Below are 25,946 nucleotides of genomic sequence, written 5' to 3' on the forward strand. Positions count from 1 at the left end.
ACTGAAGTTACAAAGAGCTCTTCAAGAGGAGAGGTCCTTCTCTCTTAGACCGGAAAAATCTCCACAATCTCCACAGCAAGAGGCTTTAGAAAAAATCAAGCGGGAGCTAGAAGAGCTACAGGCACAGCAAGACACTAAGCCGCCGATGGTGTGGTGTTCCTCTTGTCGCTCTCCAGGGCATCCTCCTCAGGACTACCCACTTCGAGCTTACTGCCATTTCTGCGAGGAACTTGTCCATGATGACAAAGAGTGCTATTATTTGAAGGGAATACGGCAACTAAAATAGAGCCTCGCCCCAAACCTTCAACAAGGGTTAACACGTGCATCCAGCTTTGTTTCACCCTATGGCCATCAAAACCCTATGCCGCTGACAACACCTCCTATGGAAGGTATGGACAACAACTTTGCATCTCCCAGATTTTATCATGCTAATGCTCCTTCTGTTCCCCAAAGCTTCTACACATCAGCATCCGTCCCCATGCTGCAAGGGCCAAGACCACCTGCCCCTCCAATAGGTCAATTTTGTGCTACAGGTGCGGGGAGTATGGACATTATCAGAGCAAATGTCCATTGCCAGAAGGGTTCCCTCCTTGCCGACACTGCCCTTAAACTAAGGATCACTATAGTAAGGACTGCCCAGAACAACACGCATCCACATCTGCAAGCACAAGCCATAACTAGCAGGAGTTGTTTACATTCCCAAAGATTAACCTAATCACAGTAAGCACCATTCCATATGCCCCGCCTTCCACTCTTATAGTTGCCTCTCAAAATGGGTTGAAACAGGTAGAAGAGCCTGCTGGTGTGCTCACACAGGCACAGAGAGCTTCTCTTGGTTTCAGCCTCCCTAACGGTCCAAATTTTTCATCTCTAGTCACACAACTGAGTCAAACTCCCCTAGTAGCTGACAAACCAGCAGGTAGTGCCAAGAGCCAACCTACGTCTCTTCTCTCAAATATTGATGGTGCCTTCATGGAAGCAATAGAAGACTTGCAGAAGCTCAAGATACCAGAGCAAGCACTGATCAAAAGAGAGAAGCCTACAGCAGAGACTATCTTGAAAAACACCCTTCAGCAAGTGTTATTGTACGACATGCTTCGACTTGATGCAAATTTTTGAAGTAACACCCTTTCCATCATTCAATCTCTATATCCTGATGCAGGGTCTAGGCACCTACCAGTGCAGCCCTTAGAGTCCTACATGATTTCATTCCCCGCTGCTCTGCTCACTGATTACAGGAGTACTCGTCTTACCGCATCTATTCTAGGGAGCGACTTCTCCGGTGTCATAGTGGATGGTGGGTCGGGTATCAACTTGATGCTCGAATTCACTATGATGGCATTGGGTCTCCAGTCTACCCTGCCCGCTACCTTTACAGGGACTTTGGCAGACCAGAGAACTGTCTACCCTGTGGGAATAGTAGACAAGGTTCCTCTGCAGGTATAGGACTTCACATTCAACCTAGATTTTGTTGTAGTTCGCCTCCCTCAGATAGAGGGCGAATTTCCATTACTCATTGGAAGACCATGGCTCTGACACACAAAGGCATTACATGATTGGGGAACTGATTCAATGTGGATACATAGCCCAAGCTATCCAATGAAACCTATCCGCCTTGAAGGGGGAATGGATCTGGTGGTGAATCATAGTTCTCTATCAATGGAGTCAACTCCCCAACCGAACAGATGTTGAAATCAGCATTTTCCGGGCTGAATCTGCAAACTACGCTGGATCTGACTGGGCGGCGAGGAACTATTGCGGGAAGGTGAGATGTGCGAGGTTCGGGGGTTCTACTGCGGAGTCTGACTGCTGAAAACTGAAAACGCTGGTCGTTCTTGAGGTCTTGACGCTGTGAATCTGCAAAACGCTTAAGTGTTATGATAATGCAAAACGCAAGGGCTGAAAATTGTCGGCTGCGGTGGAAATCTACTAACGCTAGGGAAACTGCTGTGTTGCTGTCGCCAGGGCTGATTTGTTGTGCAAAAATGCCAGGGTTGGTTTGTCATGCAAAAACGCTAGGCCTTGCTTGTTGCAAAACGCTAGGGTTCATCTGTTGGGGGTCTTGCTGAGAAGGTCCTTGTTGAACAAGTGCTCTTGCTGCCTCTTCTGCCAGAAAGTGCTAGTGCCAAGTGTTCTTTTATGCTTCCTTGCAAAATTGTCCTACCTAGTTTCCAACAAAAGTCACTTAAAAATAATAAGTGAAAAATGTCAAAATGGGGAAAATATGTCTATGCACTATAAAAACGCTCCTGATGGGTTCTAATGGAAATCTAATGGTCATGCTGTGTGCAACCAGAGGACATGCATCTACTCTGAGTGTGGACATGCACGATCTGCGAACAGACTCATAAAAGTGCCAGATCACTTCCTAAGATGACTGAACTAAACACATGTCATGAAGTAACTTGTCCACGTACACATAGGGTTAGATGTGCACGTGACACAAAGAGAACGCCACAGATTCATAAAAAAGAGCTCTTAGTAGTAATACATGCTTTTCAGTCAAAAGAAGCATTACTTAATAGGTGCAAACTTTATAGTGTACAGTGATCATCAGAGTTTTGAGATATTTTTTGTCCCAAAAAAAGTTGTCAAAAAAAGAGACGAGATGGGCAAACATCCTATCTCAGTTTCACTTTCAAATAGTGCACTTGAGGGAAAGACGAATTACTTGCAGTCGCCTTGTCTCGCAAGCCGTAAATATCTACTACTCAGTGCATCATCAATACTTTGATGAGATAAGAGAACACTATGCTACTTTGGTCAGATCTTCGACAGAGTACAGAGCGGAGACACCATTTTAAGCTTCTCTCAAGGAAGGGTGCTTAATGTGCGAATCCCAAAATGGTGTCTCCGAAAGTCGGGGCGAGGTTCGGGATTTGCTACAGGCCCATCTTCTCTCCGATGTGGGCAAGATCACCGATGTCCAGATCCTCGGGAGAGGGTACTACCAGGTAGAGTTCGAGTCTGCAGATATACTGCCAAGGTGATTTCGATGAGCCCACTCGGTATCCGAGCAGCTCGAGCTTACTTCCGACGTTGGCATCACGGTTTTGACCCTACTACAGATGTGCTCGAGGAGGAGACAGACTTGCCGATTTCGGTCTCTCCCAAGCTTGAGGCGAGAGTACCTCCCCCTCCTATCCAACATTGGTTCCATGTTAGGGACAGTTCTAAAGTCTCCACGCACTGCAGCTTCAGTTGTGGCCAAGGCCGTAGGTTTACCTACTGTGCAGGTTCTCGTTCGTGACACGAACTCCCTCCTCGAGGTGGTACTGCTACCTAGGGTGAGTGGGGGATGGATCAGACAGAGTGTAAAGTATAGGGGTCTCCCGAACCAATGTTTCATTTGCAAACAGATGGGCAATTTGCAAAGACCTGTCCTCGCAGGAGACATCGACCCACAGCGCATGCGCAACCTCCTAAGGCTCAACATACCAAGCAGCCAGATACACAAGACGCGCACGCTGGTACATCGACAGAGACCAGTGATCAGACAGCTGACGGTTGGCAGCAGGTGCCTGGCCGCCGCCGACAAGAGAGGCTCGCCCCACTTGTAAGGTGCAGCGGAATGAATGTTGTTTTTTCTCAAGATTAGTGATCTTTATTGCTCAAGGTTCCTTTTAGTTCTTAGGGAAAGAGAGAGTTTTGCATCTTATGGGATATTGTGCGTGCAAGTGAATGAGACTGAGAGAAGGAGAGAGAGTAGATACGACACCCGAAAGGTTGTAAAATCCTCCTCCGAAGGCCCCACTCTCGTCGGCAAGAGTGGTCTACTTTGATTGCACAAAGGTGTACAATGCGAATGCAATGGATTGATGCAACTTGGACTATGCCGATGACGACGACAGTGGTGACAACGACGACTGGATGGCTGAAATCTGAGATCTTCTAATCGCTGAATTTCGGGACTGTTCGGTGGATGAAAATGACTGTTTTGGCTGCGTTTTTATGACTGAAAATGGGGGAACATCAGCAACCAATCTGGGGCTGATCTGCTACTGTGTCATAGGCTGAAAACTGCGAGAATCTGCTGCAGATTTGGGCTGAATATCAAAAACGCTGATGTGCCTGTTGCTTAGCAAAAACGCTACTGCTGATCTTCTGCTATTGGTGGCTGAATACCAAAACGCTGATGCTTCTGCTACAGAGGGGCTGAAAACACGGTGGTTCTGATACGGTAAAGCTGAAAATCAAAAACGCTAATACCTCTTCCTAGCGTTAGTGGTTACTGTTGGTCTGGAGTGCATGGCGATGATGCATAGGTGAAACGCCAGGGCTGCTGTGTTGATGGCGAAGAAGCATTTGCTGAAACGCCAAGTGCTAGGAGAGGATGGGAATCTGCTTGGAAACGCTAAGATGTCATGAGGGGGGGGGTACTGCTGAGAAGTTGCCTGTTGAGCGGGAAGCTCCTGCTGCCTCTTCTGCCAAAAAGTGCTAACTTGGGTTTGCTTATATATTAACTTAGCAAAATTGCCCTACCTACTTTTGTTGGAAAGGCACTTAAAAATAATAAGTGAAAATAACCAAAAATAGGAAAATAGGCTAAATGCACTGGAAAATTCCCCTAACTGATGCTAATGGATTCTGATGGGAATTTCGATGATCATGCTGTGTGCAACCGGAGGATATGCATCTATGCTAAGTGACTGGGCATGCACGGTCTACGAATAGACTCACAAAAGTGCCAGATCATTGCTAATCTAGACTTGACTGAACTGACTGAACCCTGCTGTGGTGTAGCTTATCCACAGACACATAGGGTTGGGATGTGTCACGTGACATCCCCTCCTTTTCAAAGTGAGGTACTGGTACCGAACTGTATGGCGTCGAGGGAGAAACAGCATCCGGAATCCTGGAAGGGACTCTTCGCCGGCCCACTCTGCTGTGTGGGTCGAGCGGTACTTGAACTTCATAAAGGTCTGCAACGCTTGCTTCTTTGGGCCACGCCGAAAGCGACACAAAGTCGTTTAAATCTCCTTTCTTGCGTCAACTTTGTCTAGAGATCTGCTTCTTTCGTCTTCAAGAATCTCCATGGCTAAAAATTCATGAAACCATCTCCAATGCAAAACCATGAACATACCCATTCCATGTAAAGTGAAGGAAAAAAATCTTGTCTTCTCTAAAGATTGTGTATGCAATGTAGATGAACATATAGACAGAATGACAAACCATTCATCAAACATATGCAAATAATGAGGTCGAATCTTTTCTGTTTGATCGAAATCAATCAACTGTGGCAAATCACAATGGAAATGCCCATGCTTGGTGCTCATACTATCATGTGCTCTTTTGGGTACTGTGTCATGCCAAGGAAGAGACATGGAATGTGATTTCCTGACATACAAACTTTTCAGCTTTTCATGAACAATCCACATACATTCGTGCTCATCCATGATAGAAATGTGCTCAACATACAATATGTCATGCCTAGGAAAAGGGATCACATAACGATGATGACTAAAATATAGGAAACCTTCACGAATGAAACACTCGAACAATGCGTGCGTATCAATCATGCGAACACACAATACTTCCTGTGATGGTTCTTTGGACCAAGGCTCGAGAGCCAAGATCGGTTCGTCCTGAATGATCGAATCGCCCTGTGGGGGTTCTTTGGACCTCGACTCGAAAGCCAAGATCGGATCTTCGTGATTGATCAAATCTACAATGAGGTTAGCTTCGCTAGGAAAAGCATCTACTAACACCTCATCCTGGTGAACAATCACATCTTCTTCATGCAAGTCATCATGGTTGTCTTTGTCATCCAAATCATCATGTAAATCATTATCATTCAAATCATTATGCTTCTCATAATCATGCAAGTTCTGTGTGTCATGCTGTGGAGAAAAAGAGACTGAGAGACTCTCCTTGTCTCGAATCCTTTCAACCTTGTCCTGCATATTAGCAATGAGAGATGGAGGAGCAGTGTCCACTCCATGAAAGACACTAGGAGAATCATTGTCGGCATTGAGAGTTATAGTGTTAGCCGAAAAATTTATAAAAGCATCAGTTTCACGAAACCACTTAATGCCTAAAATCATATCACATCCAGAGAGAGAAGAAACAACAAATCTTTAGTGAAGGCAGTCCGTTGAATTGCAAACAACACATCAAGGCACTCCTCCGTGATGAGAGCGTCCATACCGGGACGAAAGCCAGAGACCTCGATAGGAGATCTCGGACTAACTTCGAGGCGGGCTCTCTCAACAAGAGAGGAACTGATCACATCATGCATACTACCTGGGTCAAACAATATGACAAAACGGTGCCCCAACATACGACCATAACATTTAATGAGAGAATCATCAATGGGAGGGTCCTGAGAAACTTTGGGCACAATCATGAGGGCAAGTAGCCCTGCAGGTGCCCTAGGGAGCTCGAGGACTTGCTACGGATGCGACCGGCATGCAAAACGGAGCCTGAAACAATTAATTACAACCTGCTGTGTATTTTTGCAGGTTTAGGGTTTTGACCCTAAACGGACCTAATACCCCCAGGAGGTTCGGGGACGCGAGGGGACCGCTCTATAGGTGATCTGGCGTATTTTCAGGGCTGAAAACAGAGAATTCAACGTGCTACAGATTCTCGCCAAGTTTTTTAAAGTGTCCGTATGCGTCGGAAAAGTCATCTAATGCGTGGGAATATTGACTGTGAAGGGTCCTAGTACAGTTATGCTGCCGATATCGAGCCAGAACAGTTGAAATTCAGCCAAGATTGTGCGGGGCAGCTTGTAGGGAACCACAGCTTTTATTCCCTCTGTTAAAGAATAAAGAAATACCGAAAGGGACGCCTAATTTAGGGGCCACTCTGGTGTCGGTCTTCTCATACAGGTGCAATCTAGCAGCCTGTATCCCTTTCCCCTTTCGTTGTGTCTTGAAAGTACAGGTAAGTGGGCGACAAATTAAATGGGTGAAAGCAAATAAGGATTAAGTCTAAGGTCTACCGCCCTTTTTGAAAGTACAGGCCGGTTTCATGGTTCCATCCCCGGGATTAAATCACTTTTTCCCATAGAAGTGAGCCTTGGTCAATTTGGGCTTGAAGACACAGGGGATCATAGACGAGACACAGGGAACTGCAATTATGGTTGACAGACCAGATGAGTGACTGAAGAGGTTTCTTCTTCGTAGGGTCAAGAGACACATGAAGTGGGTGAGTCTTCAAGACCACCACAGACGGATGATGATATATTCAGGACCCAGTTGGCTACTGTTGTGGCTATGTTCACACAAGTAATGTAGAACCCGAGGTTTTTAGCCTTTCTGCAACCTTCTCTTCCATCTCAGCAAGTTGGGTCACTGGATCATATTCAAAAGCCTGTTAAGCCTCGAGCACAGTTGATTCATACTGCAGAGTCAATGGAAACACCTATACAATTGACGGAGAACATGCAGTCTCCACAACCTGTGCCTAAGGTGCAAGAATAGGTGGCTTAGATCACAGTCTTTCAAGCCGTACCAGTTCAGCCAGCCACTTTTCAGTAGCCTATAGCTAGTTCTAATGGGCAAGGAAGCAACCTACAGGCTATGCAACAAGTCTTCCCACCACCTTCAGTACACCTTGGCTATTTTGGAGGTGGATTGGTATTCCACACCATGGCTGGTCATGCACCTGGAAATCAGTTTTACACGACAGGAACAGTATTCGGGGGTGCTCAAACAATGATGCCTAACCCCATGTATGGTGTCACGGGCATGCTACCAGGGTTTCAAAGCACTCAGGGCCAATTTGGGATGCTACAGGCAAAATTTGATATGGCTGCAATTACAAATCAACAGTCAAATATGGCATTTCCAAGTTAAACTTAATTGCGGTCAAGGAACACAGATGAACCCTAACAGTGTTCCCATGTTTCAGTCACTTCCATATGACAACTTAACGCCGCTAGAGAGGCCAACTCCGTACAAAGAAGGTCGTAAAGGTGTGACGTTCACAACCTTTACAGGGTTTGATGACAAGAAGAAGGCTCTCTCATTCCTCCAGCAGTTTGACAAGGCCTATGCAGAGGGAAACTTTACAGAGGCTTCAAAGGTTCGCAAGGCAGCCACTTTCTTGATAGGGAATGCGGGACAATGGTGGACAACCTTATTGCTGCAAGGGCAAGCTCCGTCCACATGGATTTACTTCAAGCAGATTTTTGCAACAGCACAGTTATCTGATGACTTTGAAGCTGATGTCATGACAAAATGGCACCGACTTAATGCTGCTACTTGCAAGAATCTGGATGACTACAATCGGAAGTTTTGGAAAGCTCTACTTCCAGTAACTTCCTATAGGTTTGTGCCATTGACAGAACAGATTGAAAAATACTGTTGTGGGCTACCCAAAGGATTGAAAAAGTACTGCACGAAGACCAAAGTCACTACTTTGACGTAGCTCATCGAGGTAGCAAACACTGGCAATGGTTTGCTCAAGGAAGAAGATTGTGAATTTAATACTGGCGTCAAGGAAGGATCAACCAAGAAAAATTCAGCGAAGAAGCACGTTCCCAATGAGATTCCTAAAGGGACTCAGGAGCCAGCCAACGCAAAGAAAGGCAAAGCTACGGCTAAATCAGAAAAGGGACCAGCAAAGAAATGGAAAAGACCTTTCCCCCGCAAGTCGGAAGAGCAAAAAAAGGTCCTGAGGTCAGAGAACAAATGCTTTATCTGTGAGCAGCCTGGCCACATTGCTTACAATTGTCCTCAAAAGAAAAGGCCAGCTGATTCTGAAGACAAGGAAGACAAGAAAGGAAAGAAGCCCATGGCTGGTCTAGTGCCAGATATGGTGGGCGACGAGCCAAATTCAGATGCAAGTGAGTTCTGCAGAGCATGGGGAAAGGTCAGGGATCAAACAATGCTTATCTTCTTTGATCCAGGTGCCAAAGCCAACTTCATTTCCCCAGAATTGGCTTCAAAGTTGGGAATCAGACTTGAAGAGATGGGGTATACAGCAGAGGCAGGTTTGGCATGTCCTGGCCATACAGAGGCTGTGACACCCATCATCGGAAAGTTGCGCTTACATATCCAAGCCTATGTAGATGCTGAAGAATTTTACATCATGCCACTGGACGGATGTGATGTGTTGCTAGGTATTCCTTGGTTGTTTTGTGTATAGGGAATCATGGATGCCTACAACAAAAAGATCACTGTACAGAGCAGGGGAAAGACTCACATTCTGGATGTAAAGCTTAAAGGGGAGTCTATTCCCACTGTATCAGCTTCTGCTATTAATTCTGTAATGAAAAAGTATCTTTCTGCGTACTTGGTTTTTGCACGTGAAGTGTCACATTGTGATGAATCAAATTTATCTATGCTAAATAAAGAAAGGTCAATGTTTTTACAGCAGTATAGTGACTGTTTTTCCGAGTCATTACCGTCTCAAATACCGCCAGAGAGACCCGAGGACCATGCGATAGATTTGGTGCCAGGCAGTAGCCCACCAAATAAGCCTCCGTACAGGGTTAGTGCGGCTCAGCAGAAAGAGATAATGAGCCAAGTATAGGAGTTGTTAGAAAAGAGACTGATTCAGCCCAGTTCATCCCCATTCTGTTCTCCAGTGTTGTTGGTGTAGAAAAAGGATGGCTCATAGCGTATGTGCATCGACTACCGTGCACTGAACAAGAATACCATCAAGAATAGGTTCCCTATACCTAGAATTGATGATATTCTAGACAAATTAGAAGGAGCAGCTATGTTTAGCAGGATAGATGTAAAGAGTGGCTACCATCATATCCGCATTAGATCAGAGGATGTGCACGAAACTGCTTTTAGAACGACGTTTGGCCTTTACGAATTTTTAGTGATGCCCTTTGGTCTCACAAATGCTCCTGCTACGTTTCACAGGATGATGAACAGAATTTTCCGTCCACACCAACAGTTTGTTGGTACATTCTTTTGACGACATGATAGTCTACTCAAAGAATGAAGAGGAGCATAGGCATCACTTGGACATTGTGTTCAAAGAGCTACGCATCCATAGGTTACTCATCAATGCAAAGAAAAGTGAATTTTTTCTGGAAGAGATTCATTTTCTCGGACACATTGTCTCAAAGGATGGTGTCAGAATGGATCTTGCTAAAGTTGAAGCGATCAAGTCGTGGCCAGATTTGAAGACGGTGCATGATGTCCGAAGCTTCTTGGGACTATGCTCCTATTACAGAAGGTTCATCCGAAATTTCGCTGAGATTGCTTCACCTTTACATGCTCTTCAAAAGAAGGCAGTCACCTTCAGATGGACACAGAAAGAGATTTCAGCTTTTAATCTCTTAAAGGAAAAGATGACTTCAGATCCAGTCATTGTGTTGCCAGATCTTAGGAAGTCATTTGTGGTCCAGTGTGACACCTGCGGTAGTAGCATTGGTGCTGTGCTAATGCAAGATGGCAGGGTAGTAGCCTATGAGAGTAGAATCTTGCAAGGGCAGAAAAGACTATGCAAGTCTATGAAAAAGAACTACAGGCCGTCATTCATGCGCTCTTAAGTTGGAAACACTACCTGCTAGGTGCAAGTTTCGTTGTCCAAACGGATCATCAGACCTTGCGATACTTCTTAACACAGGCAAATTTATCTGAGAAGCATATGCAATGGGCAAATATCTTTTCCATGTTCCATTTTCAGATTGTGCATGTGGAAGTCAAGAAGAAAGTTGTGGCTGATGCCTTGTCAAGGAAGCCACAAATTTTAGCTGTGTCGATTCCTTATCATCATGAACTTGATGATATGAGAGAACAGTATGAAAATGATGAAGATTTTGCAAGGGTCTTCGAGCAACTAATGCAAGGACAACGTCATGAACACTATCTTCTTAAAGACGGGTTCATGATGATGCATGGCAGATTGTGTGTCACAAAGCCATTGCGACGCAAAGTTATGGAAGAGAGTCATGTCCCACCGTATGCGGGCATCGTGGTATCGATGCTACAGTTAAAGCGGTTGAGACATTCTTCTACTGGCCTACATTGAGAAGAGATGTGGATGCCTTTGTGCGAGAATGCCTAATATGCTAGAAGGTCAAGTTTGACAGGCAAAAGGCACCAGGGTTATTGCAACCACTACCTATTCCAGATAAACCATGGGAAAGTATTGCTATGGATTTTATCTTTGATCTTCCGAGAACGCAAACAGGAAACGATGGTATTTGGACCATCATTTGCAGATTCAGCAAGCAGGCTCATTTTATTCCTGTCAGGAAGAAGATAAAGCCATATCAGATGGCACGCTTGTTTATGAGAAATATTTTCAAGTATCATGGCATGCCACAGTCTATTGTTAGCAACCGTGATCCACGCATGACAAGTTTATTCTGGAGAGGCTTGTTTGAGAATATGGGCACAATGCTCAAATTCTCTTCGTCATTTCATCCTCAAACAGATGGGCAGTCAGAAGAAGCAAATTCTACTATCCTAGATCTGCTGAAGTGCTACGTGTCAGAGCATAAAGGAAAGTGGGAGCAGTATTTGCCATTGGTGGAGTATGCATACAATAATACAGTGCATTCATCAACTGGCAAGGCACCTTTTGAGATAGTTGAAGGTGGCAAGAAAGTTCCTCCCATACTGCATACAAAGGACAAGATATTTGAAGCAGATAAGTATGTTCAGGACATGGATGAAATGTACAAGAAGGTCAAAGTGGCCTTAGAAAAGACTCGAGCAAAGCAAAAGAAAGCACCTGCTCGTCACCATCGTGAAGTGGTATTTTCACTTGGTGATTGGGTGCTTCTACGCTTTGAAAAGGCAAGGTTAAAGAAGATGAAGGGCAAGGAAAGACTGTTTCCAAAGCTCAGCATGCGTTACTATGGGCCTTTTCAAGTATGCGACATAATCAATGATGTTGCATATAGGCTGAAATTGCCTGAGAGTTGGAAGATTCACAATGCGTTTCATGTGAGTCTTCTCAGACCCTATGTGGGTGATGTGCCAGAAGATATACCAGCTAAAGATCAGCCGGAAGTCGAGGAACTTGACGAGATCTTGGTCCCGGAACAGATTTTGGCACATAAAGAAAGAAAAATGAAAGGCAAGGTTGCTAGGCGTTACTTGGTGAAGTTCAGAAACTATCCACCAATGGATGCTAAGTGGATGGAAGAAGGAGTCACTAACTGTGTTATCACTTTACCTTGAAGCCTTCGATTTGCAACCTACCTTGACCCCTTGAGTTTCAAAGCTACATGGATTGTCAGTGTTACAATGGCTTCTGAAAGAAATGATGTACATGGTACATGAATGTTAAGAGTTGTACAGATTGTCAATTTGGCAATTGCTCTTATGGAATGTCCAAAAGTTTGGTTAGTGCTATAGAAGTGAGTATTTCTTGTCAGTTTGTCAAGGATACAGTAATTGCTTCTATTAAAGGGTACATGTGTAACTGCATTCTTAAACTGTCGGTCTGCGTATGCTCGAAAGTGTTACTAGATCCAACATGTACTAAAAGACAGTGGCAAAATGCGTAGCTACCATTTTGTCATTGCAAAGTTAATGACTCAAAGCAATGGCACAGTGCGAAGCGACCACTATGTCATTGGGACAGGGTTCACACGTAGGCAATACATGTGTCGACAAGGTGTTGAATACACCAGGTTGACAATGAGCATGTATGTGTCGTACATGTGTCGACAAGTGTTGAATACATCAGTGTTGACTGTGAGCATCTACGACATAGATGCAAACAAGGACATTTGAGATTTCAAGAGGGGGGTATGTCACCAGCGTGTGACTACTATCTATCCTTTTTGTTGATTTCTTTCTTATTACTTATTCATTTTCACTTTTTGGAAACACCCCTCGGGAAATCTAACTGCCCTGCATTGCATAGCTAGTGTGGAACTGTTCAGAGAGTCCAGGCCTGAGGGCAAGAGAGCACTAAGGTTGGACGAGGACTATGGTTAGCCAAAAGTGGGATCATTGACTAGCCAAAGTGGAATCCTTTGCTATAGAGGCTACATTTCAGTTTTGGGTGTGGCTGCAGTGTACAAAGGGGGTCAGATAACCTAGAAAGATACAATGGCAGCATCTCCTAAAATTTAGGGAACTGCTATTGTGGCACCTGAAAATGTGTTCGCGTCATTATCTCCGGAATGACAAGGGGAACATTTTATTACTCTGCCGTCAAGTCAACTGGGCAACCAGTCGGGAGATTTTTAGGCGGCAATCCCGACACGGGAAATAGCCTGTAAATGTGCCAAGTGGCACATTTCTGTGCACTTTCCTCATGCAAGAAGAAGTGACGCTGAATTTGAAGAAGGGAGGGCTCATTTGCAGCTTCTGTCACAGGTTGAGCGCTATGGAGTGCTTCCTTTCCCTCTTATGTACAGTGCGGTGCCAGGAGTGATGCCCTGCACGCTACACACTGCCCTCTCTCTCCCCTATGGCAGTATGTTATGCCCCTCTAGTGGGCTTTTCAATTGACCAATGTACAGTTATGTGGGTTCATGCGCGATTGCCGAGGCAAGAGCCTCTTGCACAGGTACTGGATTAGCTAGCGGCTAATCCCCCGCAGGTACAGGTGAATTCGGAGAGGTTTCACGTCAGAAATCTCGTCCGATTCAAAGGGCAAGTAGCCCTACAGGTGCGGGAGCTCGAGGACTTGCTACGGATGCGACCGGCACGCAAAACGGAGCCCGAAACAGTGAATTACAGCCTGCTGTGTATTTTTGCAGGTTTAGGGTTTTGGCCCTAAACGGACCCTAATACCCCCAGGAGGTTCGGGGACACGAGGGGACCGCTGTACAAGTGATCTGGCGCATTTTCGGGGCTGAAAACAGAGAATTCAGCGTGCTGCAGATTCTCGCCAGGTTTTGTAAAGTGTCTGTATGCGTCGGGAAAGTCATCTAATGCGTGGGAATACTGACTGTGAAGGGTCCTAGTACAGTTATGCTGCCGAAATCGTGCCAGAACAGTTGAAATTCAGCCAAGATTGTGCGGGGCAGCTTGTAGGGAACCACAGCTTTTATTCCCTCTGTTAAAGAATAAAGAAATACCGAAAGGGGCGCCTCATTTAGGGGCCAGTCTAGTGTCGATCTTCTCATACAGGTGCAATCTAGCAGCCTGTATCCCTTTCCCCTTTTGTTGTGTCTTGAAAGTACAGGTAAAGTGGGCGACAAATTAAATGGGTGAAAGCAAATAAGGATTAAGTCTAAGGTCTACCGCCCTTTTTGAAAGTACAGGCCGGGTTTCAGCAAGTTTGGCTTTCGTGTTCTTCGGTTGATGCCAGCTCTTTTTACTACTCGGCAGTACACTTGGGGGGCAGCTGCTTGGTCCACTCTAACGGGCCAGGCACTTCAGTTTGAGCTATCCTCCACCAACAGGACGATAGTGATGCAGGGAGGGTGACCTACACTCCAGCCTGCTACAGAGCTTACGCCACAAGAGTGGTGCAGTGAGAGAGGAGTGTTGGGAGGTCATCTTCTGCGTCCTGACACTCTAGTTCATCTGGCGGGCTTGCTGCTGAAACCGGCCCATAGGGCGGTAGGCGTTGGCTTTCACCCGAAATTCTTTACTTTAGACACACACAGAGTACTTTGCAAAGGTAACCTGTAACGGGGATTAACAGCTAACTACGTACACGGCTCGGAAGCTAGAATGCTCCGAGCAGACGCCGACAACCTGTAGGCCCCAAAATTGGCGCCCCTTTCAGTATTTCTTTATTCTTTAACAGAGGGAATAAAACCTCTCATCTCCTACAAGATGCTCCGCACAATCTACGCTAAGAAACACCTGTTCTGGCCCGATTTCGGCAACATAATTGTACTAGGATGCTTCACAGTCAGTATCCCCACGCAATAGATGAATATCCCGACGCATACGGACACTTTGCAAAACCTGGCGAGAATCTGCAGAACGCTGAATTCTCTTGTTTCTGCCCCGAAAACACGTCAGATCACCTGTCTAGTGGTCCCCTCGCGTCCCCGAACCTCCTGGGGGTATTAGGGTCGGTTTAGAGCCGAAACCCTAAACCTGCAAAAATACACAGCAGGCTGTAATTCCCTGTTTTGGGCTCCGTTTCGCGTGCCGGTCGCATCTGTACCAAGACCTCGAGATCCCGCACCTGTAGAGCTACTTGCCCTTTGAATCGGACGAGATTTCTCACATGAAAGCTCTCCGAATTCACCTGTATCTGCGGGAGATTAGCCGCTAGCTAATCCAGTACCTGTGCAAGAGGCTCTTGCCTCGGCAATCGCGCATGAACCCACATAACTGTACATTGGTCAAATGAAAAGCCCACTAGAGGGGCATAACATACTGCTCATAGGGGAGAGAGAGAGCAGTGCGTAGCGTGCAGGGCATCACTCCTTGCACCGCACTGTACATAAGGGGGAAAGGAAGCACTCCATAGCTCTTAACCTGTGACCGTTTGCAAATGAGGTCTCTCCCAGCATAAAATTCAGCGCCACTTCTTCTTGCATGAGGAAAGTGCACAGGAATGTGCCTTTACAGATCGTTTCCCGTTTCCCGTTTCGGGTCTGCCGCTTAAAAATCCCCCGACTGGTTGCTCAGTTGACTTCGCGGCAGAGTTGTAAAATGTTCCCCTAGTCATACCGGAGGTATGACGCAAACACATTTCACGGCCCAAAATAGCAGTTCCCTAAATTTTAGGAAATGATTCCGTTGGGCTCCCACTGGTCATCTGACCATCTATCCTCATTGGGACCACATCCAAAAGTACAATGTGGCCCAACTGTCGGATACTTTCCGTTGATAGTCACACCTTGACTTTAGGCCTTTATTGAGTTCACTCCCTAGCATCCACCAACTTGCTAAGTGCGACGGGGGGACCTATATGATCTTGCTATGAACCTAGACATCCTCTTACTATACGAATTCCAGTGCCGACCACTTCCCATCTGCGGGTGAAACTACCGTTCACATTGGCCATACAATGTCCGACCATTTGCTACTTCAAGAAGAGGGTCTCAAAAATAAAACAAAACCCATTGGAAAGAAACCAACAACTAAAGTTAGCAGTTGCCACGTCCTCGTGACATAATTAACAGCTGCCACGTCCCCGTGACATACCCCCCTCTTGAAATCCCAAACGTCCTCGATTGCATACCATAAATACACCCCACTGATGATCTTGTGCTATGAAGACTCTTTTATCATCGCATGTATCCGCAAGAAAGGTCATAACACATAGATACAAATGACTTAATGAGACCTTCATAATTTTGCCATTTCCATCTATTACACTGAATTCATATGTACATTTGATGTACTAGCTCTATCATTACCCCTCCTTTGCACACGTTGGGTTGGGGCATAAGTAGGCTGTAACCCAAAGGCTTCAAGGTAAAGCTGCAATACATTTGGTGACTCTGACAGCTCATGCTCTTCCATCCACTTTGCATCCATAGGCGGATAGTTCTTGAACTTCACCAAATAGCGTCTTGCAACTTGTCCTTTAATTTTTCTTTCCTTATGTGCCAAAACTTGCTCAGGGAGCAGGATCTCATCAAGTTCCTCAACTTCTGGCTGATCCTCATCTGGCATATCACCCACGAAGGGTCTTAGAAGACTCACGTGAAACGCATTATGAATCTTCCATGCATCAGGCAATTTCAGCCTATAAGCCACATCGCTGATCTTGTCAAGCACTTGGAAAGGCCCATAGTAACGCATGTTGAGCTTAGGAAACAGCCGTTCCTTACCCTTTATCTTCTTTAACCTTGCCTTTTCGAACCTTAACAGAACCCAATCACTAGGTGATAACAGCAATTCACGACGGTGACAATCAGCAGCCTTTTTCTGCTTTGCCTGAGTCTTCTTTAAGGCAACTTTAATTTTCTTACACATCTCATCCATGTTCTCAACATATCGATCTGCCTCAAAGATCTTGTCCTTTGTATGCAAAATGGGAGGAACCTTTTTGCCGCCTCAACAATCTCAAAAGGTGCCTTGCCTGTGGACAAATGTATCATATTGTTGTACGCATACTCAAGCATAGGCAAATACTGTTCCCACTTGCCCTTATTATCTGACACATAACATTTCAATAGATCTAAGACAGTAGAATTAGCCTCTTCTAGCTGTCCATCAGTTTGTGGATGAAATGAAGACGAGAACATGAGCGTAGTGCCTATATTCTCAAACAATCCTCTCCAAAACAAATTGGTCATGCGAGGATCACGATCACTGATAATCGATTGTGGAATACCATGGTACTTAAACACATTGTACATGAACAAGCGTGCCATCTGATCAGATTTTATCTTCTTCCTGACAGGGATAAAATGGGCCTGCTTGCTGAACCCGCAGATAATGGTTCATATACCATCATTCCCTGTTGGCGTTCTTGGAAGATTAAAGATAAAGTCCATAGCAATGCTTTCCCATGGCTTATCCGGAATCGGTAGTGGTTGTAACAACCCTGGTGCCTTTTGCCTGTCAAACTTGACCTTTTGGCAAACTATGCATGCTCGCACAAAGGCATCTACATCTCTCCTCAAGGTAGGCCAATAGAAGAATGTCTCTACCGCTTTAACTGTTGCATCAATGCCACGATGCCCTGCATACGGTGCGACATGAGTCTCTTGCATGACCTTATGTCGCAGTGGCCTAGTGACAGAAAGTCTGCCATGCATCATCATAAAACCATCTCTAAGGAGGTAGTGCTCGTGATGTTGCCCCCTTGTAACTGTTCAAAGATCCTTGCAAAATCTTCATTAGCAGTATACTCTTCCTTCATGTCATCTAGCTCATGATGATAAGGAATTGACACAGCTGAAATTTGTGGCTTTCTTGATACGCATCAGCCACAACATTCTTCTTGCCTTCCACATGCATAATCTGAAAGTGGACCATAGAAAGAATGTTTGCCCATCGCATATGCTTTTCGGATAACTTTGAAGTATCGCAAGGTCTGATGATCTGTTTGGACAACAAAATCAGCACCTAAGAGGTAGTGCTTCCAGCTAGAAAGCGCATGAATCACAGCCAAGAGCTCTTTTTCATAGACTTGCATAGTCCTCTCTAGCCCTTGCAAAATTCGGCTTTCATAAGCTACTACCCGTCCATCTTGCATTAGCACTGCTACGATGCTACTGCCACACGCGTCACACCGGACCACAAATGACTTCCTGAGATCTGGCAAAACAATAACTAGATCTGAAGTCAACTTTTCCTTTTAAGAGACTAAAAGCTGATCTCTTTTTGGGTCCATCTGAAAGTAACCTCTTTCTTTTGCAAAGCGTGAAGAGGCGATGCTATCTCTGCAAAATTTCTGATAAACCTTCTATAGTAGGAACACAATCCCAAAAAGCTTCTGACATCATGCACAGTCTTCAAGTCTGGCCATGTCTTGATAGCTTCGACCTTTGTAGGATCCATTCTAACACTATCCTTTGAGACTATGTGGCCAAGAAAGTGGATCTCTTCGAGGAAGAATTCACTTTTCTCAAGATTGACAAGTAACCTGTGACTGCGCAGCTCTTCGAACACAATGGTCAAGTGACGCCTATGCTCCTCTTCATTCTTCGAATACACTATCATGTCATCAAAGAACGTCCCAACAAACTATTGATGCGAGCAGAAAATCCGGTCCATCATTCTGTTGAACGTGGCAGGAGCATTTGTTAGCCCAAACGGCATCACTAGAAACTCATAAAGACCAAATGTCGTTCTAAACGTAATCTTGTGCACATCTTCTGGCCTTATACAAATCTGATGGTACCCACTCTTAAGGTCTATACTGCTGAAAATTGTAGCACCCTCTAAACAATCGAGAATATCATCAATTCTAAAAATAGGAAACCTATTCTTGATGGTATTTTTATTCAACGCACGGTAATCAATACACATGTGCCATGAGCCATCCTTCTTCTGCACTAGGAGCACTGGGGAGCAAAAGGGTGAAGACCTAGGCTGAATCAGCCCCTACTCTAATAACTCCTCAACCTGGCCCATAATCTCTTTCTGCTGCGCCGTACTAACCTTGTAGGGAGGTTTATTTGGTGGGCTACACCCTAGCACCAAATCTATCCAATGGTCCTCAGGTCTCTCTGGCGGCAATTGCGGTGGTAATGAATCAAAAATACAGTCACTAAACTTTGCAAAAATGCTGACCTTTCTTTATTTAACACAGATAAATTTGACTATCACTATCTGAGACATCACGTGCAAAAATCAAGTACACAAAAAGATGGTTCTTTATTACAGAAGTGATAGCAGAAGCAGATACAATAGGGACTGACTCTCCTTTAAGCTTTACATCCAAGATGTGAGTTTTGCCCCTATGCTGTACAGTGATCTTTTTGTTGTAGGCATCCAAGACTCCATGCACTCAGAACATCCACGGGATCCCCAACAATGCGTCACAACCTTCCAGCGGCATGATGTAGAACTCTTTTGTGTCCACATACGACTGAATATGCAGACGCAGTTTTCCAATGATGGGAGTAACACACTCTGAGTGGCCAGGACATGCCGACCTTGCCTCTGCTGTGTACCCCATCTCTTCAGCTCTGATGCCCAGCTTCATAGCTAACTCTGGTGAGATAAAGTTGGCTTTGGCACCTGGATCAAAGAAGATGAGTGCCGTCTGATCCCTAGCTTTACGCCATGCCCTGCATAACTCACTGGCATCTGTGTTGTGGCTATCACCCACCATGTCTGGCACTAAACCTGTCGTGGGTTTAGGCTTCTTGCCTTTCTGGTCTTCTTTATCCTCTGAGTCAGCTGGTCTTTTCCTTTGTGAACAATTGATAGCAAAGTGACCAGGCTGCTCGCATATAAAGCATTTGTTCTCAGCCATTAGGACCTTCTTTTTCTCGAGCGACTTGCGCACAAAAGGCTTCCTTTTCTGTTTCTTTGCCTGCGCTCCAGAAGTCCTGGCTGAATCCTTGTCTTTGGTGGCCTTTTCTGACCGCTGTGACGCATCAGGAGCCGTTTTCACAAAGGGTTTCTTCGTTGAATCTTTCTTTTGCTGCCCTCCTTTGTCGTTGCTCGGAAATCCATTGTCCTCTCCTTTCAACAGGGCAAGACCAGTGTTCGCAACTTCCATAAGCTAATGTTCTTTGTACAGTAATCTCGAAGCCCTTTAGGCAACCCACAACAGTACTTCTCTATCTGCTCTGTCAATGGCACAAATCTGTAGGAGGTCACTGAGAGTAACGCTTCACAAAACCTCCTATTGTACTCCAACAAGCTCTTGCACGAAGCTAAAATAAGCTGGTGCCAATCTGTCATGACGTCGGCTTCAAATTCATTTGACAGCCAAGAAGATGCAAACATTTGCTGTAAGTAAACCCAAGTGGCGGGTGTTTGTCCTTGCATTAACAATGTCATCCACCATGTGAGCGCATTGTCATTTAAGAAAGTGGCAGCTTTCGTGACTTTCGAGGCCTCTGTAAAGTTTCCTCCTGCACATGCTGTATCAAACTGCTCGAGGAAGGTAAGAGCCTTTGTCTTATCCTCGAAACCACTGAAGGTACTGAACTTTACAGTTGCACCACCTTCTTTGTAAGCCTTCGGCTTCTCTAGTGCACCCAAGTTGTCATAAGGTATGGTTTGCAACATGGGCACTGTAGTAGGCATGATCGGCACATCTTGGCCATTGACATTTTGCGTCAGAGGTGCGATATCTAGCTGTTTTCTAGAAAAACTAGCCAGGCCAAAATGACCCTGTGGCACCCCAAACTGGCCCTAGTTGCAGTGAAAACCTTGCTGCATGCCAATACTACCATACATGGGGTTTGGCATGATGCCTTGCATACCCCCGAACACTGTTCCTGGCATGTACGGCTGACTTCCAGGCGCATAACCAGCCATACTTTGGAACATTGATCCACCCCCGAAATACCCAGGATGTATCGTGGGTGGTGGAAAAACTGGGTGCATAGCCTGGTATCCAGTTCCCTGTCCATTCAAGACAGCATGCTGGCTCTGAAAGGTGGCGGGCTAAACTAGCATAACCTGTGGAATAGGCGTTCTAGCCACCTGTCCAAGGACGGGAGGAACCTGTTTTGGAGCCCCTGACTCCGCAACATGCGAGTGTTCCCTATCCTCTTGAGCCGCATGAAGTACCTGGGCTTGAGCCTCAGCAAGCCCCGTACGCGGCGTAGGTTGCCTATTTTGTTGTTGCACTGGTGGCGCTTGCAAGAACTCCATAAACCTTGGATTCTGCACCAGCTGCGAAAAGACATTCACTACGGCAACTAACTGAGTCTTGAACGCATCATCCTCAAGTTGCCCAGTCATAAAGCCCTGTACTACTGGAGGGACATTCACATTGACAGGAGGTACAGACTAACGTGGCCGTGAGCTCTCACCAATCTCGAAAACCATAGGTATCTCTTGCCTGTTCTTTGAAGAGCAACCCTCTTCCATAATGCCCTTCCCCTTGTCGGCCATAGTGTAATCCCACGTTCCTGCCCAAAACAACCGAGGCTCACTCTTTGAGGAAAAAGTGATTGATGTCCCGGCAACGGAACCATGAAACCGGCCCTTAGGGCGGTAGGCGTTGGCTTTCACCTGAAATTCTTTACTTTAGACACACAGAGTACTTTGCAAAGGTAACCTGTAACAGGGATTAACACCTAAGTACACATGGCTCGGAAGCTAGAATGCTCCGAGCAGACGCCGACAATCTGTAGGCCCCAAAATTGGCGCCCCTTTCGGTATTTCTTTATTCTTTAAGAAAGGGAATATAACCTGTGATCTCGGCAGAGATGTAAAATGTTCCCCTAGTCATACCGGAGGTAATGACGCGAACACATTTCACGGCCCAAAATAGCAGTTCCAAATTTAAGGAGATGATTCCGTTGGGCTCCCACTGGTCATCTGACCATCTATCCTCATTGGGACCACATCCAAAAGTGCAACGTGGCCCAACTGTCGGATACTTTTGGTTGGTAGTCACACCTTGACTTTAGGCCTTTATTGAGGTCACTCCCTAGTATCCACCAACTTGCTAAGTGCGATGGGGGGACCTATATGATCTTGCTCTAAGCCTAGACATCCTCTTACTATACGAATTCCAGTGCCGACCACTTCCCATCTACGGGTGAAACTACCGTTCACATTAGCCATACAATGTCCGACCGTTTACTACTTCAAGAAGAGGGTCTCAAAAATAAAACAAACCCCATTGGAAAGAAACCAACAACTAAAGTTAGCAGTTGCCACGTCCTCGTGACATAGTTAACAGTTGCCATGTCCCCGTGACAGCTGCTTCCACATCTTCGAGACTCGCCCTGTACCACCGGCAGAGACTCCTCGGGATCTTTGGCTAGAGCTGATCCATACTCTTAGAGGAGAGTTCGAGAGACTCTAGGGCAGCTCCGACCGCATGCGGGAGTGCAGAGAGGCTTTCCTTCGACTCTGGCGCCCTGGGCCTTTCTTCACCATGTTCCAGGGTGTGCTCAAATGGCACTATCGACCACCTGTGTGGCTTTTCCCTCCTCCCATCTCTTGATTTAGTCTCATTGTACATATGCTGGTTTTCCATTGGGAGAGACTCCCCGTCATGATTGTTGTAGCCCTCTCTTGTAGAGGTGGTTGTAGCCCTATGGGCAGTTTCAGTAACTAATAGAAGGATCTTTTTCTCAAAAAAAAAAAAGTGATAAGACCATGTTGTATGTGACACTTTGTTACGCAAAAGGTGTTGACAGAGTGTTACACTCCTCCTTTGTTCGGCATAGGGGCATTCATGCAACACCGATCAACTTTTTCATCTCAAAGGACGTAAGTATAGGAGTTTTTATAATACCCTTTGAACACACGTGTTACGAGTGATTTCTTGTGAAACCCCCAGGCCCCCGGGGGGCCGCATTCGAGAATATATGCATGCACTTGTAACACCATGCATCCCATATTACATGGCCTCACTCAATCGGGCGACCTTGTACAGGCCTAGTCTCACAAGCTCTCCACAAACGCTCTATTAGTGTTGGTGGTCGTCACAAATGAGACTTTTTACCTCATTTTACAGGTGGCTGGCCATGACGACATCCACTCACTCAATACCTATTCAACCAATGCCCCTCTCCTATGAGGCAGAGATAACACCAAGAAGTCCCAATTCAAGGCCACGGATTTTCTCGTGCAGGAGCATCACATATATATTTCCAATTCTCTCTCTCAAAATACTGCCTCTTTTTTCTACAAAATTGAAAAGCATAACACAAAGAGGCAGGCAACGATAGATTTCGAGCGCTAGTGCCCACGTGGTGCTAGCAAACACCCTTCAAAGTTTTGGATCAGAGGAATCGGAGGGTATTCACTTGTGCCACATGGCACCGAGGACTCGAAATTTAACCAAATGGCAAAGGGGGACCCTTGGTGATACGACAGATGTGACTTTCTTACTCCCTAAAACCAAAAGTTTCCTTTACCCATTCTTCTCAATCCTAATGGTATTGTATCATGCAACAAAAATTCTCGACAATTCCTGGAAAATCCAGTTTCCACACATTACCAACCTCCTTAAGACATAAAACACTGCAACTAACCTTCTGTAGCTTGAGAAACCATTAGGCTTCCCTTCTGTATCATGCAAAAAAAATGCTTGACAATTCCTGGATAATCCAGTTTTCACACATTATCAACCCTCCTTACCGCATAGATTATGTATCTTGCAACAAAAATGCTTGACAATTCCTGAATAATCCAGTTTTCACACATTATCAACCCTCCTTAACACATAAAACACTGCAACTAACCTTCTGTAGCTTAAGAAACCATTAGGCTTCCCTTCTGTGAAAGGGGAGTTTGAGAAGAGAGCTGTTGAAATCTGTCAAAAAGTACAAGAAAAGAGACTGGTGTGTAAATGTACTTGCATATTTTGTAAAGCTTTTTGCAGAGGCAGGAGCAAATATGACGCACAGGCTGCAGAGCTAGGCCAACTCGGTACTTGTTTATCATATCTTCCTCAGATTCGAAATCCAAGTTCACCTGTAATTGAAAATTCACAGTTTTCTAAAGGCCTAACCGACAGAATAGCTACCGTCTCGTAGCATTCTCAAATGTGATATTTTCTGAAATCAAAATCATGAGCTTTCAGCTGGATAACTATTTCCTGTAACAAAACTGATGACACGTAAAATGTCATTCAAAAACACAAGAAAAACTCTTATCGCGAGCAGGTACCTGGACCGTGCATGTCCGCACCATCACATTATAACCAGTTTCACCTGATATATCAAAGCAGTTCCGCATGACTTTGATTTTGTTCTGTAAAACCGTGGATGAGCTAAGTTGAATGAGTACCTTCCTACTCTAGTTTCTAAGACTGAGGGCCAAGAATCAAGGTGTTGTTAAGAGCATGGACCTGAGGCATCATCGGCATATCACCACACTGCCATTTTGGTTGAAAACCACACCCTAAAAATCCAATTCCCAATTCTTTTGCTACATCACGTACCTACATACAAGCCTCTTTGATGTTATCAGTGTCACTTAGTTACTTGGTATCAAGAACATGATAATGATCTTCATATACCTCAGAAAGATGTGAACTGATTTCTGCACTTGTCTCATATATATTTTCAAGGGGAGCACCACTAAGTTCCACCTGTCCACCACCCTCCAAAGTAACACTCTTGCCATCCTGTTCTCTTGAGAGAAGCCAATGTCTTTTAAAAGAAAAGGAAAACTAAAGCGCATTTAAATAAATGTCAAAAGGAGCAGCTTCATTTACCTTTTTCAATCCAAATATGTGGCCATCCTCGATAATTTTATCCCAATTGTAGCGCCCTGCAACGCCCTCAAGTAGGTTTTTAATCTGTCCATAACTTATTGGTCTCAAAGTTTTTAGGTCAAAGCCGAACTTTTCATGCTCTGTTCCTATCCTGAAAGCAATTCATTGAAAGAAATAATGAGATGGAGCTTGAAGCTGAGCTCACATTTATAGAAAAAGATAGGCACATCCACAAACATGACCGTAACATGATGTTTCATGAACAAGACGAGCACATGCAACTGCTTTCCCTGTTTCATCAGGCAGAGAAGACCAACTCTTAACATCTTGCGACTTGGCTGATTTACTTTGTCTCAATAAAGCTCCTCGTATGTCTGCTATACTTAAGAGGAGCCTGTGCCAGTCTAGAAAACATCCTTACACCAGGAATGTGCATAGTCTACTGTCCCCTCCCCCAAGGAATTTGCAGATTTTTGAAGTTTCTTTCATGCATTGAATAATGCCTACACGATATTTTCACAGTCTTTTCTGCTTTGAGATTCATAAGCACCCACTAGAGCGCCCCACATACAATCTGCAACGCGAGATGCTAGAGAAAAAAAGCTCAAACCTCCACTTTTCCTTAGGTACACAACCAGAAGCAAGGTAATCGACCAAATCCTTCTTTGTCAACAGCTCCGTCTGTTGGATGGTCTCTGCAGTGTTAGAGATAGCTTTAACACCAAGAAATCCCCTCTTTCCGTATGCAAATGAGCTCCCTGTGCTAGAATACAGCCGAAACAAAGCCCTTCTAGAGAGATTAGTGATTTGGAAGCTGCTGATGATGCACTTGCAACAACTCCTCTTCTTCGTATGTCTATAATCGGCTTCTACAAGGGGAGGGATACAACTTCCTGCTATAGAGGAATTCATGCCTGCCCACAACCCCAACATCAAGAATCAAACAGGCAATGTGGGTTGTAGAGTTAGATCAACAGGGACAACGTACCTTACGACAGCCTCTTCGAAGTGATGACACGGCCTACTCCAATTCCAAAAGAGCAGCTCAGAGTAATGGCTTGATATTGTCAGCGCCAGCAAGCGTGAAGAAGCAGCAATAAGCAAGAAGCCTGCTTGTAATGATCAGCAAACATCCGAACAGGGGAGTAAGGTGGCCACCGCCCATGCAGATAGTGTACCAAAATCGCGAATGTACGAGTACGTGGCTTGGTTCTAATACGCCACGCATTGGTCAGTCAAAATCCAGTAGTTCCCACACTGGGCCGGCCTCCATAATTTTTATGGCCTCGTTCCTCTCCCTAACAAAGCATGGCACCACACCCTTGTTCCTCTCCCTA

General features: G+C 45.2%; 1 protein-coding gene across 1 annotated transcript in view; it reads right to left on the reverse strand.

Moving 5' to 3' along the window:
* The window catches only part of LOC147424254 (glutamate--cysteine ligase, chloroplastic-like), a gene marked incomplete at its 5' end in the record, with an annotated part of 140,635 nt that extends 114,904 nt beyond the window's left edge, over positions 1-25,731 (reverse strand). The window contains 7 exons of the mRNA XM_086501562.1: positions 23,633-23,703; positions 23,796-23,864; positions 24,060-24,143; positions 24,241-24,333; positions 24,412-24,519; positions 24,610-24,760; positions 25,598-25,731. Of these exons, the coding sequence (XP_086357688.1) occupies positions 23,633-23,703; positions 23,796-23,864; positions 24,060-24,143; positions 24,241-24,333; positions 24,412-24,519; positions 24,610-24,760; positions 25,598-25,731 (710 nt within the window). The remainder of the gene's footprint in view (positions 1-23,632; positions 23,704-23,795; positions 23,865-24,059; positions 24,144-24,240; positions 24,334-24,411; positions 24,520-24,609; positions 24,761-25,597) is intronic.
* Positions 25,732-25,946: the final 215 nt, after the last annotated feature.

Source organism: Adiantum capillus-veneris, chromosome 26 (assembly GCF_014529385.1).
Source record: "Adiantum capillus-veneris isolate H3 chromosome 26, ASM1452938v2, whole genome shotgun sequence".
Taxonomy (NCBI): Eukaryota; Viridiplantae; Streptophyta; class Polypodiopsida; order Polypodiales; family Pteridaceae; genus Adiantum; species Adiantum capillus-veneris.